General features: G+C 41.8%; 1 protein-coding gene across 1 annotated transcript in view; it reads left to right on the top strand.

Annotated features, from left to right (window-relative positions):
* The window catches only part of kcnh3 (potassium voltage-gated channel, subfamily H (eag-related), member 3), a 636,348-nt gene extending 621,833 nt beyond the window's left edge, over positions 1–14,515 (top strand). Inside the window, exons 13-16 of the mRNA XM_072259611.1 lie at positions 7,719–7,825; positions 11,617–11,663; positions 13,399–14,157; positions 14,262–14,515. Of these exons, the coding sequence (XP_072115712.1) occupies positions 7,719–7,825; positions 11,617–11,663; positions 13,399–14,118 (874 nt within the window). The 3' untranslated portion in view covers positions 14,119–14,157; positions 14,262–14,515. The remainder of the gene's footprint in view (positions 1–7,718; positions 7,826–11,616; positions 11,664–13,398; positions 14,158–14,261) is intronic.
* The last annotated feature ends 5,843 nt before the right edge of the window (positions 14,516–20,358 follow it).

Genomic DNA, 20,358 nt, shown 5'->3' with positions numbered 1-20,358 from the left:
GGACGGGAGGTCCATGGAGGACAATGGTTCAGGAGCAGGCCAATGGCATTAGGCAGAATAATAGTTCAGCACGGACAAGGTAGGCTGCAGGGTCTATATCTGTGCTGTAGTGCTGTCTGACTCCATGAGTGCAGTTAGGTAAGACAAGGATTCCCAAAGCTCAGGTGCCGGCTTTATGAAGCTGGAACACAGGATACGCGTGCAGTTAACCAGCAGGAAGAGCAATGAGTAGACAAAACACAGCTCAGAATTTTGCTGTCCTGCCATTTATAGTTGCAAATAATGATGGTGAATTATTTGCTCTGCATATACATGGCTCCTCCGTAGAGAGAGTTCAGTGCACCAAGTTCCTGGGAATTCACATCACGGATGACCTCACCTGGTTCCTTAATAACACAAGAAGGCACAGCAGTGCCCCCACTCCCAGGAAGATTGAGGAAAGCAAGGCTCCCCATCCCCCATTTTATAGGAACACAGTTGAGAGCATCCTGACAAGCTGCATCTCCATCTGGCCTGGGAGCAGCCGAGCGTCAGACCAGAAGTCCCTACAAAGGATTGTGAGAACGGCTGAGAGGATCACAGGGGGCATTTATCAGGAGCGCTGTGTACACAGGGCCCTTAGTTTTATTAAGGATCCCACCCATCCATCCAGCATCCTCAGTGACTTTCTACCATCAGGCAGGAGATGATGAGGCATAAAAACAAGAACGGTCAGGATGAGAAACAGTTTCTTCCCCCCAGGTCATTAGGGTTCTGAACCCCTGGCCAAAGAAACATTGTCTTGTTTCGATATATTTTATATGATTATATATGCAATATACATGTATATAGTTAAATGACAATAAACAACTTGACTTGATTAATAAGATGGGATATCTCCAAGAATTGTCCTCTCCACAATAATGGCAGGGCACAGCACATGAGTGCTAAAGACAAAGGTGAAACAATGGCAGCAATGTTCAGCTGGAAAAGCTGAATGGATAATCCTTTATGGCAATGGTACTAGACAGTCTCCTGGCTGTAGCACTGAAGAGTTGTGCTCCAGATGTGGTAGTGCCTTTGACCAAGCTGTTGTTCTCCAGATGTGGTGGTGCCTTTGACCAGCCTGTTGCAGTACAGATGCAAGTTGACCCAGTCGAGCTCAAGTAAATTATACACATTTTATGATGGATCAAATTGTACACAGTCTGAGGAATAAACAAACTCATTCTGGATAAAATAACCAATACCTTTTATTTTGCTCTCACATTGTTAAATTAGATGTGCCTCTGAGATGGGATTGAACTGCACACTTAGCTCATAGTTTCTCTCAGGAGAATGCTCTAAACCTGAATTGCTCTGCAAACAAATGCAGAGCTCCAGCTTTCTAATGTTCTCAATAATAAAAAAAGATCCTGCTGCCTGATCGGGTCTGAAAGATTCCAGCAGTACCTCCCAATGACCTCCTACTCATGCTGCGTTACAGCAGTTTCCTCCATATACCATGACTTTGCAATCCATATTTGGCTATGAAACTCAAGCACAGAGAGTGTGACAACACTTACGACTCCAGCGAGCTAAGATTCCTAGTCCTTCCAGCAGCCAGGGTTCACTTACTAGCAGCTCACTGAGGTGAATTTGCATTGTGCATGCACACAAACCCCTCAAAAAGTTGATAATTTTCTGGTGTATGTAACTTTCTTGTTAGAGTGAACTCATTGTACGATATTTCAATACACCACTTACTCCATGAGATGTTTGTGATCAGTGACAGACATGATCATGGGCCAGGGAATTTCTACCTGGAAACTCTAGCAGCCTGATATTTTATTGGTAAGAGACCAGAATGGTTAGATGTGATCCAGGGTCTGATGTGGTTGGCAGTGCAGAGAAGACCAGTGTGGTTAAGTGTGGGACTACAAACCAGTGCTTTGGATATGCAAAAATTAGTGGGAAGGTAGAGGATTAGGAAGTTTTTAAAAACCAGCAGAAGGCAACCAAAGAAGCCATGAAGCAAGAAGATGAAATATGAAGCCAATAATGTAAAGAGTGTACAATACCATTTTTCAGATATATAAGGAGTAAAGAGTGGATATCGGCCGGCTGGAGAGGTAGTTATAGGGGACAAGGAAATGGCAGAGGAACTTAAGTATTTTGCATCGGTCTTCACTGTAGAAGACACTAGCATAACGCCAGAATTGCAAGAGAGTCAGGGAACAGAAAAGAGTATAGTCACTATTACTAAGGAGAAGATGTTTGGGAAGCTGAAAGGACAGAAGGTAGATCAGTCAGCTGGACCAGATGGCCTACACCCCAGGGTTATGAAAGAGGTAGCTGAAGAGATCATGGAGGCATTAGTAATGATAGAACATAGAACATAGAATAGTACAGCACAGTACAGGCCCTTCGGCCAACAATGTTGTGCCGACTCTCAAACCCTGCCTCCCATATAACCCCCCACCTTAAATTCCTCCATATACCTGGCTAGGAGTCCCTTAACCTTCACTAGTGTATCTGCCTCTACCACTGACTCAGGCAGTGCATTCCACGCACCAACCACTCTCTGAGTAAAAAACCTTCCTCTAATATCCCCCTTGAACTTCCCACCCCTTACCTTAAAGCCATGTCCTCTTGTATTGAGCAGTGGTGCCCTGGGAAGAGGCACTGGCTATCCACTCTATCTATTCCTCTTATTATCTTGTACACCTCTATCATATCTCCTCTCATCCTCCTTCTCTCCAAAGAGTAAAGCCCTAGCTCCCTTAATACATAATGCATACTTTCTAAACCAGGCAGCATCCTGGTAAATCTCCTCTGTACCCTTTCCAATGCTTCCACATCCTTCCTATAGTGAGGCAACCAGAACTGGACACAGTACTCCAATTGTGGCCTCCAATTAATGATCTTTCAAGAATAACTAGGTTCTGGAATGGTTCTGGAGGACTGGAAATTGCAAATGTTACTCCACTCTTTAAGAAGGGAGGCAGGCAGAAGAAAGGAAATTATAGACCAGTTAGCCTGACTTCAGTGATTGGAAAGATGTTGGAGTCTATTATTAAGGATAAGGTTTCAGGGTACATGATAAAATAGGCCAAATTCTGCATGGTTTCCTTCAGGGGAAATCTTGCCTGACAAATCTGTTGGAATTCTTTGAGAAAGTAACAGGCAGGATTGACAAAGGATGTTGTTTGTTAGGATTCTCAGAAGGCCTTGAGGCTGCTTAACACTATAAGAGCCCATGGTATTACAGGAAAGGTACTAAAATGGATAGAAGATTGGCTGACTAGCAGGAGGAAAAGAGTGGGAATAAAGGAGGCCTTTTCTGGTTGGCAGCTGGTAACTAGTTGTGTGCCATAGAGGTTGGTGTTAGGACTGCTTCTTTTCACACTGTATGGCAATGATATGGATGAAGGAATTAATGGCTTTGTAGCCAGGTTTGCAGATGATATGGAGGTAGTTAGAAAGGCACATAGTGTTGAGTAAGCAGGCTATCTGCAGAGGGACTTGGACAGATTAGGGGAATGGGCAAAGAAGTGGCAGAGGGAATATAATGTAGGAAAGTGCATGGTTATGCACTTTGGCAGAAGGAATAAAGTCATAGACTATTTCATAAATTGGGAGAAAATTTAAAAATCAGAGGAACAGAGGGACTTGGGAGTCCTTGTGCAGGATTCCCTAAAAGTTAACTTGCAGGTTGAGGTGGTAGTAAACAAAAAAGGCAAATGCAATGTTAGCATTCATTCTGAGAAGACTAGAGTACAAAAGCAAGGATGTAATGCTGAGGTTTTCTAAGATATTTGTCAGACCACACTTGGAGTATTGTGAGCAGTTTTGGGCCCCTTATCTAAGAAAGGATGTGTTGGCATTGGAGAGAGGCCAGGGAAGGTTCAGATACTTAATGGAGTTTAGAATAATAAGAGGGGATTTCATTGAAACCTATCAAATATTGGAAGGTCTGGATAAAGTGGATGTGGATAGGATGTTTCCTATGGGGTGGCAGGGGAGTTTAGGACCAGAGGACACTTTCAGAATTCAGGGACATTCTATTTAGAACAGATGTGAGAAAGACTTATTTAGCAAGAGGGTGGTTAATCTGTGGAACTCTTTGCCACAGAAGGCTGTGCAGGCCAAGTCATTGGGTGTATTTAAGGCAGAGGTAGATAGGTTCTTAATTAATCAGGGCATCAAAGGTTATGGAGAAAAGGAAGGAGAATGGGGGTGAGAGGGATAGTAAATGGGCCATGATGGAATGGTGGAGCAGTCATGATGGGCCAAATGGCCCAATTCTATTCCTAGGTCTTACAGCTGTGTGCTGGGGAGTTGTGTAGTTGGGTGTGTACAGGGGACTGATGTGCTTAGGTGTGAGTCCAGGGACCGTTGTGGTTGGGTGTGCAAAGGGAACCAAAAATTTTATGTAAATATAAGATTTTAATTGGCTCGCCAGCATCTTCGCTTGTGGGAAAGTCACAAGCAAGGAAGTGTGGTTTTAAAATAAGAGGCCAATCATTTAAAACAAAGGTGTGTAGAAATTTCTTCATCCAGAAGGTAGTGAATCTTTGGCATTCTCTGTCCCTGAGGGGAGGTGGGGGGGTGGGGTGGTAGATCATTAGATATATTTAAGTTGGAGGTAAATATCTAAAGATCAGCTTTATTTGTCATATGTACATTGTAACATCACAACATACAGTGAAATGCATTCTTTACATCAATGGCCAACACTGTCTGAGTATGTGTTGGGGGCAGCCTGCAAATGTTACCATACCAACATAGTAGCATGCTCACAACCTACTAACCCTAACCCATATGTCTTTGGAATGTGGGAGAAAACGCTCAAGATTGAGAAATGGAGAATAAAGAGGAACTAACACAGAAGAGGAGTCAAGGCTGTCATAGCTCAGTCATAGTTGAGTATGTTAAATATCAGGGCAAGCTTGAAGGGCCAAGTGACCTATTCCTGCTATTATTCAAAGTTCAAAGGAAATTTATTATCAACGTAGAAACATAGAAACATAGAAAATCGGTGCAGGAGTAGGCCATTCGGCCCTTTGAGCTGCACCACCATTCAGTATGGTCATGGCTGATCATCCAACTCAGAACCCTGTACCTGCCTTCCCTCCATACCCCCTGATCCCTTTAGCCACAAGGGTCATATCTAACTCCCTCTTAAATATAGCCAATGAACTGGCCTCAACTGTTTCCTGGGGCAGAGAATTCCACAGATTCACCACCCTGTGTGTGAAGAAGTTCTTCCTCATTTCGGTCCTAAAAGGCTTCCCCTTTATCCTTAAACTGTGACCCTTCATTCTGGACTTCCCCAACATCGGGAACAATCTTCCTGCATCCAGCCTGTCCAATCCCTTTAGAATTTTATACGTTTCAATAAGATCCCCCCTCAATCTTCTAAATTCCAGTGAGTATAAGCCTAGTCGATCCAGTCTTTCATCAAAGTACCTATGTCACCATATACAACCCTGAGATTCATTTTCCTGTGGGCATATTCAGTAAATACAAGAAACATAATAGAATCAATAAAAGACCACAACCAACAGGACGGGCAAACAACTAATGTGCAAAAAAAACAAACTGCACAAATACAATAAGAAAGAGAAAAATAAATAAATAAGCAATAAATATCGAGAACATGAGATGAAGAGTCCTTGAAAGTGAGTAAGTAGGTTGTGGGAACAATTCAGTGATGGGACAAGTGAAATTGAGTGAATTTATTCCCTCTGGTTCAAGAACCTGATGTTTGAGTTAACATGATGGTGCAGGTCCTGAGACTCCTGTACCACCTTCTTGATGGCAAGCAGTGAGAAGAGAGCATGGCCGGGATGGTGGAGGTCCTTGATGATGGATGCGGCTTTCCTGCGACAGCGCTCCATGTAGATGTACTCAGTGGTGTGGAGGCATTTACCAGTGATGTTAAATGTGAGGCTAGGGCTAGTAGTAGAGCAACTAGGACTTGATGTTTCAATCCCTATGGTAAGTCCGCACACTCGATGCTGGCAGTGGGCTTGGAGTGGTGACAAGGAGGGAGGGTAGTTACGTCATTGGGGTCACCAGGTGGGCACCCTCCTTCTTTGACATTTCGTTGATAAGCCCACGACATCTCCAGAGGGCTCAACGGTGCTACCTGGCGTCCCAGATACACCCCCCTCAGTTCCATACCCTCCTGTCTTCATCTTGCAGCCCAGTTGTTGTCTTTCCTTTTCATCCAAATCCAATTGCTGCTTTCTTCTGCTGCATTTGGCAAGGACGTGGTTGCTTGTTGGACGGAGTGACCCCTCACCCCCATCTTCTTCAATAGACTGGTCGTGGATGTAGCAACGAATCCCCTGCATCCCACTTCTACAGGGAAAGTCTTGGTCTTCCAGCCATTCTGGGCTGCTTCAGTTGCCAGTTCAGAGTACTTGGTCTCTTTCCCTTCATAAGCTTCTTCGACAGGATTGAAATCTGATCAGTTGTCACCTTGCCAGGTCAATATTTGCTCTGCCAGGTCGTTAAATTTAATCAACACACATCAAAGTTGCTGGTGAACGCAGCAGGCCAGGCAGCATCTCTAGGAAGAGGTGCAGTCGACGTTTCAGGCCAAGACCCTTCGTCAGAACTAACTTAAATTTAATCAGTTTGTTTTGTTCTGAGATGCTGGTGATTGGCAGAGAAAATCTTTCAGCTGTTTTGAAAACGCAGATAATGCTTTCTACTATTGACAGACGCCTCCTTCGCACACCCTCAAAACTTCTTGCACACAGATGATTTTACAGACTTTGGAATCTATTCCATTTCTGTCTCTACACATCCCAAAGCAAAGCAGAATAGATTGGGAACAATACACTCAAGACAGGGAGGGGGAGAGTGAGAGAGGGAGGGAGAAAGAGGGAGAGATGCCTTTCTGTGACATATGTGCAAAATGACTGGTTAAGCAGTAATAGAAAACAAATGGAGAGCCTGGCTCTCCTGAGAACAGCTTGAGCTTGTTTCATGGCACTTTGTCAGTCATGAGGGATTAGGAGCAAGAGCCCTGCTTCCAACTATAGCAAAAACTAATTAAGCATTGATGGTAAAAATAGAAGCCATTACACCTGCTAATGAGCCAATTACAATAAACGTCGACTTGCTTTTTCAGTAAACTGATTTTAGCTGGTAAACAGGGATTGCACCATGATCCACATGAGAATTACAGTTTACTAGCAGTTATCCACTATGCTCATAGGCTGTCTGAATTGCACCCTTTAACTAGTAGGTGGTAACCTGTATTTTTTTAATATACTGTTCATTTTTTCAGTATGGTGATTTTTTAATGAAAAATACTCTATCTGGCTATTGATCTGATGATAATCTGCATAAATCTTAAAAGTGAGACAAGTTTTTAAAAAGTGGTTAAAGAAAGCACTAGGGTTTTATAAATGAAATATCATAGGCAAGAGCCAGGCAACAAGGATTTCAGATGACGTAGGAAAATATCCCCCAATGAAAACTTTATTACATGGCAAGTAGATATAATCTGCAATCTATTGCCTGAGAAAGCCTTGGAATCAAATTGAATTGTTATTTTATAATAAGTACTGGAATGAGAAAGAATGAAGACCTGTAGACAAGGAGCCACACAACAGGATAAATTGGTAGCTGGACATGATGGTATAAGTGGTCTCTTGCTGCTCTGTGATTCTCTTTGTGATAATAATTTTGCCTTGTGTTCTGCTGCTTTCCAATCTAATTTTGTTGTGTGTCCTGGCCAGGTTTGTGGATGGGATTGAAACTGACAACAGTGCTCCAACTGGGCAGAAATTTGAATTCAATGCAAGGCAACTGAATGAAGACAATAGCTACTCTCGGTTAAACTCAAGTAAGTTAAATTTATAGCAATCACTTTCTGTGGAAATACCTTGCTGCAAATGCTGATAATTCAAACAACAAGCATGGTTGACACTTCTTTCTCCTCTGCTTAGATTGTGAGGACACAAGGGGATACGGATTGATTGCGTGAGTGGGCAAAATTCTGGCAGATGCCTGATGTGAGGTTATGTACCAAGGGGATATTAATTTTGTTCATACAAGAAGAAGCATTACATCTTGCTGCTTTATGGAGATAATTTGGCTGTCCTCATACAGAAAACACTGACATTCAGTTTGCACACACAGCTTGTCACACAGAGACAAATGGAAAATTTGTTTTTCTATTGCAAAGCATGAAAGTTAATTAGCTTTACAGCAATTTTAGGTGAGACTAACCTTCAAGAGGACCACAGCCTTGTTTTGGTTGGAGGCATACGTGCCTCAACCACCCGGAGGGCTACGTTGGCTGGAGTCAGGGCTTTATGGTTTGCCTCTTGGTAGGGTCACCCATGCCAAACATGTCAAAGGGTAGAGGATAAACCAAGAGTGGTCCACCAGTCCTCCAGGTTCGGGGGTTCAGCTCAGGGCTAACAAACCTGACTGGTAAAACAAAATTGTTACGGAAACTGCAATGAAGAATCCTTCTACATCTGCATGTGATGGTATTCCTCAGTGACTTGCATTACTGACAGTAGTGAATACTAAGAGGAAATACTGACAGGATGAAGGAAGCTCTGAACACCGCCAGAGATGAGGACCTTCATTGCTGCCCTAAATGCCAGTGGTGTACGACTACTACTACGTCAACTCAGGCCTAGGGGGCCGGCATCGGGCACGATGACGGAGCCTCCATGTAACAGGCAATTAAATTCCTGCAAACTGTGTTGAATTTGTAAATGAGGGGCTATATTAGGAGCCGGTTCAGAGAAGATCAACTGTTATCTTTCCTGTAATGAAGGGATTGTCAGACAAGGAAACATTGAGCCGGTTTTGTTAGAGAAGTGAGAGGTGGTCTTACTAAAACACAAAATGCTGATTGGTATTGATAAGCTATACTCTATGTATGTGTTCTTTTTCTTGTGGAGAATCTACAACTTGGGCATATAGTTCCTGAACAATTGGTAGTTGGTTTGCAATTTTCACATGTGCCAAGGTACAGTGAAGTATTTTGCATTCCCTGCCACCCATACGATACGGGTAATTTCATTATAGCAGGACATCGAGACAGTAGAAGGTAAAATAAAGTCAGCTCATTATAGGAAGGATGTGAAAACTTTAGAGAGGGTGCAGAGGAGATTTGCCATGATGCTGCCTGGATAAGAGAATATTGGTTGAAGAAGTGAGGGCTTTTCTCTTTGGAGCAGAGGAAGATGAGGGACAGCGATAGAGGTGCATAAGATTATAAGGGACATGGATAAAATGACAGTGCCATTTTCCCCAGGGTGGCAATGGCTAATACAATAGGCATCCTTTTAAGCTGAGTGGAGGGAAGTTTAGGGGAGATAGCAGAGGTAGATTTTTTACACGGAGTGGGTAAGTATCTGGAATGGTCTACCAGAGATTGTGGCAGAGGCTGATACAATAGGGACACTTAAGAGACTCAGATAGGCACATCAATGAAAGAAAAGTAGAGGGTTATGGGCTGAGTAGATGGGAAGGGTTAAATTGATTGTGGATTGATTGACACAGAGGCAAAGCGGTTAGTGCAAAGGTTTACAGCTGCAGCTGCCACTGACTGTAAGGAGTTTGTACGTTCTCCTTGTGACCACGTGGGTTTCCACCCAGTGCTCCAATTACCTCCCACGTTTCCAAAGACGTACGAGTTAACGTTAATGAGTTGTGGGTGCCACAAGCACGGTGGCATTTGCGAACTGCCCCGTGACATCCCTGAAGCAAGCACGCAGTTCACTACATATTTCAATGTATATGTGATGAGTAAAGCTAATCTTTAGCGTAGGTTAAAAAGTCAGCACAGCAGCGGGGACTGAAGGGCCTGTATCGTGCTGTGTTGTGTGTTCTGTGTTTTTACACAGAGTGCAGAATGTAGTGTTACACTTGCAGAGAATGTGCAGTACAGGTAGACAATCAGGTGCAATGCCACTACAAGGTGGAGTGTGAGGTCAATGGTCCATCTTATAGTTCAAAAGGTCTATTCAAGTCATATAATATTGGTTTAGAAACTGTCCTTGAGCCTGGTAGTAAATTAGTGACCAATTTAAGATTCATCTTCTTGCAGGCATGCACAACTAATTCATAATGGAATAATAACCATAAAGAATCAATGAAAGACTGCACCAACTTGGATGTACAAAAAAACAACCAACTGTGCAAATACAAAAAGAAAGAAATAATGTTAAATTAATAAGCAATAACTATCGAGAATATGAGATGAAGTGTCCTTGAAAGTGAGTCCATAGGTTGTGGGAATATTTCAATGATGGGGCAAGTGAAGTTGAGTGAAGTTATCGAATCTAGTTCAAGAGCCTGATGGTTGAGGGGTAATAACTGTTCCTGAACCTGGTGGTGTGGATCCAGAGGGTCCTGCACCTTCTTCCTGAGAAGAGAGGATGTCCTGTGTAGTAGGTACCCCAACGATGGATGCTGCTTTCCTGTGACAATGTTTCATGTACAGGCAGTCCCTGGGTTATGAACGAGATCTGTTCCTAAGTCTGTCTTTAAGTCGAATTTGTAGCTAAGTCAGAACAGGTACATACGGTTCTTATTTAGTGTCAGTTAGTCAAATGTTTGTCTTAGTATATAGTGTATATATTTTACCTTTCAGTCTTTTCTTGCTCTAAAGTAAGGCTAATAGGCATATTACGCTGATTTTGATCATCTAACCAAATTATCAATAGCTTTTCCATTTCAATAATTATACCACTGCGTTGCTTAGTAATGATTGCAGCTTTCATCGGGGCAGGGCCTTTCACATGCTCCATTATTCTCACTTTATCCTTTAAAATTGTTCCGAGCATTGACCAACTGTAGTCTAATGCTTTTCCAATGACCGGTGGCGTTTCACCTCTTTCCGATTGATTTATTATTTCCACTTTATTTTCAATTGTGATCTTTTTCCTTTTCTTTGATGCATCACCAGCACGTGCATCGGATTTACGCTTTGGAGGCATGGTAGCAAGGGTAAATAAGAGAAAAATTTAAGCCAAATACAAAGTTACGCACTCAACACAGTGTTAACGGCAACGTGATCAGACTTAAAATTGCAGATGGCATTCTCCTTCCTCGAGTCAACGAACCACTGAAGCTGCGCAATGTTTTCATGAGTGTCACAAAGTAGTGCGTGCATTCGTTATTACAAACCATTGTACTTAACTCAAATTTTTAATATAATAGGCTTTATGGCAGTCCATTCGTAAGTACAAGTTGTCCATATGTCAGATGTTCTTAACCCAGGGACTTACTATAGTTGTGCTCAGTGGTTAGGACGGTTTTACCCGCAATGGGCCATATCCTTCACTGAAGAGGATGAATTTCTTAACTGAGTTCATAAATCTTTGGAATTCTCAGCAGGGTTGTTAAGAATATTGTGGGAAAAGAGCAAGGAAATACGGTTGAGGCCAGCATTAGTTCAGCCATAATCTTATTCAGTAGCTCAGGAGACTGGATGGGTTGTGAGAACTCTTGCTCCTATTTCTAATGTTCTGAATACATTTTGAAAGGAAATTTTATTTTCTAGTAAGTCTAATACTTGTGCTTAGTTTACACTCATTATTTACAGCTTTTTTATGTTGTATAGTATTGATTCTCATCATGTAAGTGATTGATACTTTATTTTTTTTCCAGGAGTGACAGAAGAGACCAAGCAACATATTTGTAAACTCAACCAAGAGGTGAGGCAAAACCCTTCCAACATCTTTAACTCTTTATTTTCAGTGTTCACACTGAGATGTGTTAGGTCTTCCCCACAAGAATCGAAGTCTAGAGCAGATGGAGTACAGACCCTCTCCAAAAATCTTGAAAAGATATGGGAGTGGGTTGGGGTGACAGGTGGAAATTGAGAGATTTGGTACTTGATGGTGCCACATTTTGGTATGTTGGTCTGTTTATGTGCCTGTGCGAGTAGAGACTTGGAACCAGACCTTAAAACTTTAGAGCACCATGAAAGTTTAATGTAAAATCTTAAACCTCAAACCAGCATTCTTCCTCCAATAAAGAAAACCTTTACCTCCTCCACTTCCTTCCATGGTAGAGATGGCACAATGACAGAATTGGTTCTTTGAAACAACAGAGAACCTGCATCAGAATGTGATGGGAAGTTGATTGTTGCACCATACCATAGTCAATGTGGAGTATCAACAGTGTAGTGGCCAGTGCCTGATCCACAAAGATACAACGAACACAGCTGATCTGGTTGTGTTCCAAATTGGAACCATTAGTTCTAAATGTAGAAAAGCATGGTATGTACAGAGATCGAGTTACATTTCATTTGACTGGGTAAGTTTACAGGGAACATCTGTAGTCAGTAATAAATTTCCCCCTAATTGCAGATAATTCAAACCCATTTTTCATCACTTGACTTGCTACACATACAGTAGGGTAAAATCATTACCACAATCAAAAACAGTAATTTCAATACTTAATAGAGATTTAAACTACAGGTCAGTAAAGCTATTAGCTGAGGGTGCGAAAGATATTGGATATCAGATCATGTAGGAAAATGGAGTTGAGATCAAGATCAACCGTGAACATAATAAATGATTGTGCTAAATGGGGCACTCCCCTGATTCTACATTTAATATACTGAACAACTGAATAATTAAAAACATACTTTCTGGGGATATAACAATGAGCATTCAAGTAGTCTATGTCTGGACTCGTGAGAATCGAGTCTTGCTGACAGAATTTTACCCATTCTGCTCTAAGACAGAAGGCAGAGAGACAATTGGCTCCCTGATGGATTTGAATAAGTATTCATGGGCTGCAAGGGAAAAGGGAAAATTGGAGTTTGTTAATTTCAATTGATTTCAGCTGATTTTATATATCTTATGAGAACTATTGGATATTAATTGTGTGAACCAGCAATCCTCTGCCCTGTCCTCTCAATCTTTCCCATTATCCACTCCTCTCGTCACCTCCGCTCCTCCTCTCCCCTTCCACCCTCCTACCCTACCCTCTCTTCCTTCCCTCTATCCTACCTTCTTCCAACCTTCCACCTGCTCTCACACCCCCATCATTTTACTCTCCCTCCTCCAACTCTCCCTCCCTCTCTCTCCACTTTCCATCCCTCACTCTCCTCTCCTCTTCCTACCATCCTTCCTTTTTTCCGCCTTCTCCCTCTTTCCTTCCTCCCGCCTGCCTTCCTTCACTCTTTTCTTCCTTCACCCTCCCACTCCTCCATCTTTGCTAAATATTTCTGTCTAACTTTGGTTTACTTGCTGCTGCCACTTATGCACGGGAGAGAGGGGAGCTGGTGGGGGGGGGCGGACTTTGGGGTTCTAACATTTAACTATCGTTCATTCTTTGGGGCACTCCTCTGTTTTCGTGGATGGTTGTGAAGAAAAAGCATTTCAGGATGTATATTGTATACATTTCTCTGACATTAAATGTACCTTTGAAACTTTCCAGATGCTGCACCTTTCTCATCAAGTCACTCAGCTGAGCAAAGACCTGCAGGATATGATGCAGCTTTTGAAGCCCTTGTTCACCTGGAACAGGCATGACTTTGCCTCTCCAGAGGTTGCGAGGAACCCCAGTCTCTCCGCTGTCTACAGCAACAGCAGTGGATTTAGCAGCATGGTGAGGTCACGGGCTCCCTCAGCCGCTCTGACTTGCTCTACGTTGCTGAGGCCCGACTTGCAGCATCGATGCTCATGGCCCGATAGTAACCTGGACCCACCAGGGTCATTAGCATCAAATGAGAACAGTCCCTCCATGAAGTTATATACTGTTCATGCCTCTTTGTCACTCAACTCCTTGATGGATTCATCAGAACCTACAGATCACAGAGGCATTGACCCACACCTTCTGAAGCAACCCGTGACAGCAGGAAGCTGTCAGTTACCTCATCAACAATTCCCACATGCCCCTTCACCTCCCAACACATTGGCCAAACTGGAAGAGGACAGACAACCAGGAGAACTCAGCGTCAAGAGAACTGATGCACCCATGGCATTGCGAGCAGACGCTGATTGCTTACCAGATAGAGTGGCTGAACTTCTAGGCACAAAATTAACAATGGACCCCCAAAAGGTAGAAACATGTTCTGTAGAAATGGTAAGGACATCCACTGAGGACTCTGGCAGCGACTCAATTCAGTTCATTGATGACGATGGGACAAACCTATAAAGACTGGATTTTGAAAAAAAAAAGGGTAACGTTTGCCAGGTCTGTAACTTTTTTTTAAACTTTTTAATTTCATTTTCAATCAATTTTTTGGGAAAAATTTAAAGAATAAAATCAAGTGGACCTATCTACTTTTATGTTACCAGGTTCCAGTTCTTCAAATGAATTTGCAAACAAGTGAACTGACACAAGGATATGCAACATGATAAAGTAACAAATCAAATGGATTTCACTGTCATGGAGCTGAACAAAATTTCTGTAAAATATAGAAAGAGATACAGGCATGAACTCCCTTTAGAGATTGATTTCTACGCATGTGTTCTTCTGAATGAGCCAAAATGTGTATAGTACATACTGCTACGATATATTAGAACTGGCTGATTGATTATACATAACATAAAAGGACTTATTTTTCTACCTTTGTTACATGAAAAAAAATCTTTATACAGATTACTTTTTCCTTTCTTTACATAATGGGATAAACTTGTTTATTAAGCAAGTTTTAAAAGATCAAATAAACTGCATGTAATATATACATGTCATTTATATATATGTATATGTATGCATGATGCATGCGTTCCAAGACAGCATTAGCTGGGAACCTTGGGACTGAAGGTGTATTTTATTAAAGGTGATGCACTCTGCAAAAAGTCCAAATGTAGTCCGTAATTCAAGTTTTCATTTTAGTTTGAGTAGGAACAGCAATAAAGAGAAGAAGCTGCACACCTAGAAAGAAAAACATTTCAGCTATGCATTTTCAAACAGACTAAAGCTAACATATGACACTAAGCACATTTATGTCTTTAAAGTTCTCATTGGTTTGATAGGCATTGCTATTGTTGCATTGAATCATACCCTTAATAGAACATAAAAAGGGATGGTCAAGCTTCAGAGTAATAAATTTCCCATCTTACTAAGTAAAAGAATAGGATCAATGATCAATTCTTCCGTTAAGGAGACACATTATCATATTTTATTATTGTTTGAAAATGATGATTACTAATATTGATGGGAAAAATTCCAAGCTCCTCCTGTGTCTTCTGTGTGTTACCTTCATGTTAGTCGCTTGTCACCAAACAACACAATACTTATTCAGTCAAAGATGCTGAGAATTTTAAGACAGTATTCTCATAATTTCAGTGACCTGGGTTCAATCCTAATCTGTGAGGCTGTCTATATGGAGTTCGTACTTTCTCCCTACGACAGTGATGATATCTTAGAACACAACACAGTACAGCACAGGAACAGGCCCATGGCCCACAATATCTGTGCCAAAAACATTGCTAATTTTAACTAAGTTGCCTGTGTCTGCACATAATCAATATCCTTCCATTCCCTGTATCTTCATTTGTCTTTCTAAAAGCTTCCTAAACACTGCTTTTATATCAGCATCCACCACATCCCAACACCGATCCCTGCGGAACACCACCAGTCATGGCCAGAATAACTCCCTTCCACCACTAGTCTCTGTCTTCTAAGATCAAGCTAATTCTGAATCTATCTACCATGTCACCGTGGATCCGATGCTTCTTAATCTTCTGGATCTGCCTATCATGAGGGACCTTATTAAATACCCAACATCCACTGCCCTATCTTCACCAATAACCTTTATTACTTCCTAATTAAAAAACTCAATCAAATTTCTAAGACATGAGCTACCTCGCACAAAGCCAAGTTGACTCTGCATAATTACACCGTGCCTTTCCAAATCCTATAAAGCCTAAGATCCTCTCCAACAGCTTCCTTACCAGTGATGTGAGGCTCACTGGCCTAAAATTTCCTTAATTATCCCTATTTCCCTTCTTGAACAAAGGAACAACACTGGCCACTCTCCAGTCCTGTGGGTCCTCACCTTTTGCTAGTGAGGATACAAAGATCTCTGTCAAGGCACCAGCAATCTCCTCTCTTGCCTCTTTCAATAACTTGGGATGTACCCCTTCGGGTCCTGAGGCCTTATCCACCTTAAAGCTCTTCGAGAGACCCATCTTTTGATCTCAAAATGCCTGAGCACATTAGCATGTGCTGCACTGTCCTTAGTAACTGCCACATCCTTCTCCTTCGTGAATGCTATGCAAAGTACTCATTTAATAAATCACCCGCATCCTCTAAGTCCAAGCAGAAATTCCCTCTTTTATCCTTGAGTGCCCCAACTCTTTCCTAAGTTATTCCCTTGATTTTAATGTAAGTATAAAAGCTATTGATCATATAATCCCTTCAGAGCAACTTCACTTTTCTTATTTTTGAGCTCTACCCATATTGCCTCAGTGGATGAGCCCTCCAGTGACATTCCACTAATTACAAACGTAGTAATGCAGATTCTCCACTATTTTAACCTCCTTATCTATCATGTCTAAAACATCAAGATGAAGAAATATTGAGCTGCCAGTCCTGTCTTGCTTTTTCCATGTCTCTGTGATGGCCACATCATAGTTCCATGTAATGATCCAGCTTTTTAGTTCATCTGCCTTAGAAGCAAATAGACGAGGCCAGTCCAACTGGGTTCATTAACTGCCTATCCTTCCTTTCAAACTCTCTGGTCATGATACCTACCTTCACCTCAATCCCTCCCCTTACTGCCTTGCTCTTCTGGTTTACATCCTCCGCCACTGGAAACCCTCCCAAGTAGCAATAGCGAAACCCCCTGGAGGATATTGGTTTCCTCTTCAGTTCAAGTGCTACCCATCCCTTTTGCATAGGTCCCACCTGTCACGACGAGAGCCCAAATGTCTAGATATCTGAAGCCCTCCCTCCCACACCAGCTCCTTAGACACATATTGAACTGTACGATCTTCCTATTTGTTGCCTCACTAGCATATGGCAGGGGTGGTTATCCTGAGATTACGACCCTGGAAGCCTTCTTTCTAACATATTACCCGGCTCCCTAAAATCACTTTGCAGGATCTCTTCTCCCTCCATGCCTAAGTCACTGGCACCAACGTGGATCACAGCCTCTAGCTGCTCAACCTCCCTATCAAAATGTCCTGTGTCTGTTGTGAGATAACCAGGACCCTGGCACCAGGGAAGCAACACATCATCCCAGACTTTTGCTTATGGCACAGAAATGCTTGACTGTACCCCTATCAAGCCTCTTATCACTACCTCTGTGCCTGACTCCACTCCTCCCTGCGGTGCCTCAGACCTGCCTGTTGTTGCTACCCTCCAAAAGGTCATCTCCCCAAATGGCATCCAAAAAGGTATACTTGTTACTGAGAGAAAAGGCCACAGGAGATCCTTGTACTGTCTGCCTACTCCCTATATCTTTCCTGATAATCACCCAACTATCTGGCAGCCTGCACCTTACAAGTGATCACCTCACCAATACCTCTATCTATAATGTTCTCAGCATCTCATAGGATATTATGTTCCTTGGTGTGGTCACAGAGTCACAGACCTGGCACTCTGGAGGTGCTACAAGTTTTCCTCCCCGTTTTGTTTAATGGCTCCTGTAAATTACACCTGATGTAATTGGCTGATGGGAGAATCACGGGGTGGGCATTAATGGGCACATGTAGAGAATATGTTACAGGGAAGCACCATAGACTGAATGATGGATTGAATGTCTCCTCCTCTGTCATAAGGAAATAAACCTAGCTTCTAAATGAAAAACACAGTATAGAAATGGGAAAAGAAATGTTTATGGGACCGAGATTGAAAATAACCAACCAGTCTTAGGAATGGTCCATGGACTACCCTCAAAGCTTGCTTAGACACTTGTAATAAAGACAAGGGTTCCATTTCCATGATAGTATTGTTATAATTTTCAGCAAGAGATTCCACTGTCCAAAATACAATAGCATCTAACTGCAGTGTATTTTTCTTAGCATAATCCTCATCTTGTCACGATGTTTAAATAATGCTATTGCTGTTTTTATGAGTATTTCTGGTTCAAGCAAGCAAGGTAAGTAATTACAAGTAGAAAAAAAATTACTTACATCCTGGAGCCCTTGTCTGCTGTCAATACATCTTACCTGAAGATGCTGAAGTTTTAAAGTTGTTTCCTCTGGTACTATTCAGCCTTGGTATTTCACAAAGTAGCCATTCTTTAACATGTAAATCAAGCAGCCAAGGGTTAAAAGGCTTTTTCATCATGGGCTTCAGAGTTGATTTAAGACTTCTGTTTATCTGGTAACACACTGCACTAGGATTAACTACTTAGAGACTGGAAGTGGGAATCCTGGCTGGTATTTCCTCTCCTTACGTAGACAGCCAGATCAACTCTAGCAGTACGATCTAACTGCAAATCAGTGGATTCACTTCTCAATTCACCAGACCAATCAATATTATTTGAAACATGAGCAGTGTTTACTCCGTATCAGTCAGTTGTCATACTTGAAAACCGACTGATTTTTCCCTCTGGTACTGATCCAAAGGACTGTATTTGACTCATGATCATTAGGATTACTTGTGGCTGCATATATATAAAAAAAAAAGCAGAGTTGCAAACAGGTTAATATTCTTTTTTCCCCAAATTAGGTTTGAAGTAACAAACAACTAAATTGATTTCCTTCCTTTTCTATTGGCAACCATTTCAAACTTAACATTTTCCCTCCAAAACATAATAAAAAATATAAAGGCACACAGCCAGTTCAGAAACAAAATGTGTGATCTTTAATGATATTGCAGTGCATTTCAGTTCAATGGGCCATCAGTTAATCAGGGCAGCCACTTGTTTGGGACAACTCTTAAAGAACAAAAGTAAAATCAAGAAAATAGTCGGGATTCCCTTTATTTATTTGGGAGACTCTGCCGTTTAATTGGGGCAGGACACCATTGTCAAACGTTTTCTAGCTAGCTTCAGTCATGCGTACATCATGCGACACTACACCATGCTTAGAGAGAACACTTGCATGTTTGTGTTCAAACAGTGAAGACAATTCAGAACTGTTCGGTCACTGCGGTTTCAAGCATCTATGCTTGAAGATGTCAGAAATGGCCAGGAGTTAAAATTAAATGATTTCACAACTTTAGCAAAGGACTGTGAAGATTTTGAAAATATCGACAATCATCTTGAATGTTACAGTTAAAAGAAAGATTTGGAGGATGCGACCATTGAAAGTCCACCATTCGCACTAGGTGTCTGTGCTGATTTTGTTCATTTACAGTCAATTAAAAAACACATCAATGTACACTGAACTAATTCCTCCGTCAATACATGTATGGAACTAATACACAGCGTTATAGTACTGTAGTGCTTTTGGTAGTGTTCTAATTTATTCTATATTACATTTAAGTACATAATTCATTAATCAGTTTGTCTTTTTTATACCTTTCTAACTGTTTCCATGAAACTTCTGCTAATTGGGGCGGTTGCTTAATTGGGACAAAATGTACTGTCCTGATATGTCCCAATTAACTGGAATCCACTGTATTTTGTTGTAGGTTATAGTAGCGTTTCCTCTGATATTACCTACCATGAATCTAAACAAAGGGTAGTGGGTCCATCTAGCTCTGTATATATACACATATGCTGTATATGTGCCAGATACTTGTGCACAATAATATACTGCTCATACTAAAATACCCCCATCCCACAAATTTTAAAAAAATAACCTTAACTCTCCCTTCAAGAGTCATAGATCACATACAGCATTCTGCAAATCTGTAACTCTTCCTGCCTTCCTCTTCAAGGCAGCTATGGAGACAAAAGCAGTTAAATTTTCCAAAATAGAAATGAAGTTTTTTTGTTAGTCAGTAGTGCAGAGGGTCATAGAATTAACACATGTTAATAAAACTATGATACAGAGGAGAAAACTTGACCATCACCTAACCATGAACAATCACTTTCCTTGAGCTTTCCAACTTCAGTGACATGGCCCTGTGAAGGGGTAAGGAATACAGCACTGTGCAGAGGCTATTTCAACATCAAGAGATGGGCAACAGCTTAGCATTTGGCACCGCACAAATTGCATTCCAAACTAAAATACTCCTTTCAAGATTGAATGAGGGAACTTGGAGTACTGTGTGCAGTTCTATTCCTCACACCACAGGCTCCCCCTCACCATCCACCCCAGTTCTGTTCTCAAGTTGGTTATTTTCTGACAGAGCAACTCTTAAGATAGTCACTCCTAAGAGTCAGAAGATAGGTAGCTGGGTGACTGTCAGGAGAGGGAAGGGGAATAGACAGAATGAGCAGAGCACCCCTGTGGCCATTCCCACCAATAATAAGTACATCATTTTAGATACTGTTGATGGGGACGACCTACCAGGGACAAGTTGCAGTGGTTGCATCTCTGGCACCGAAAT

This window comes from Mobula birostris, chromosome 6 (assembly GCF_030028105.1).
Source record: "Mobula birostris isolate sMobBir1 chromosome 6, sMobBir1.hap1, whole genome shotgun sequence".
Classification (NCBI taxonomy): domain Eukaryota; kingdom Metazoa; phylum Chordata; class Chondrichthyes; order Myliobatiformes; family Myliobatidae; genus Mobula; species Mobula birostris.
Note: the sequence above shows the minus strand (reverse complement) of the source record. Positions and strands in the feature narration are given on the sequence as shown.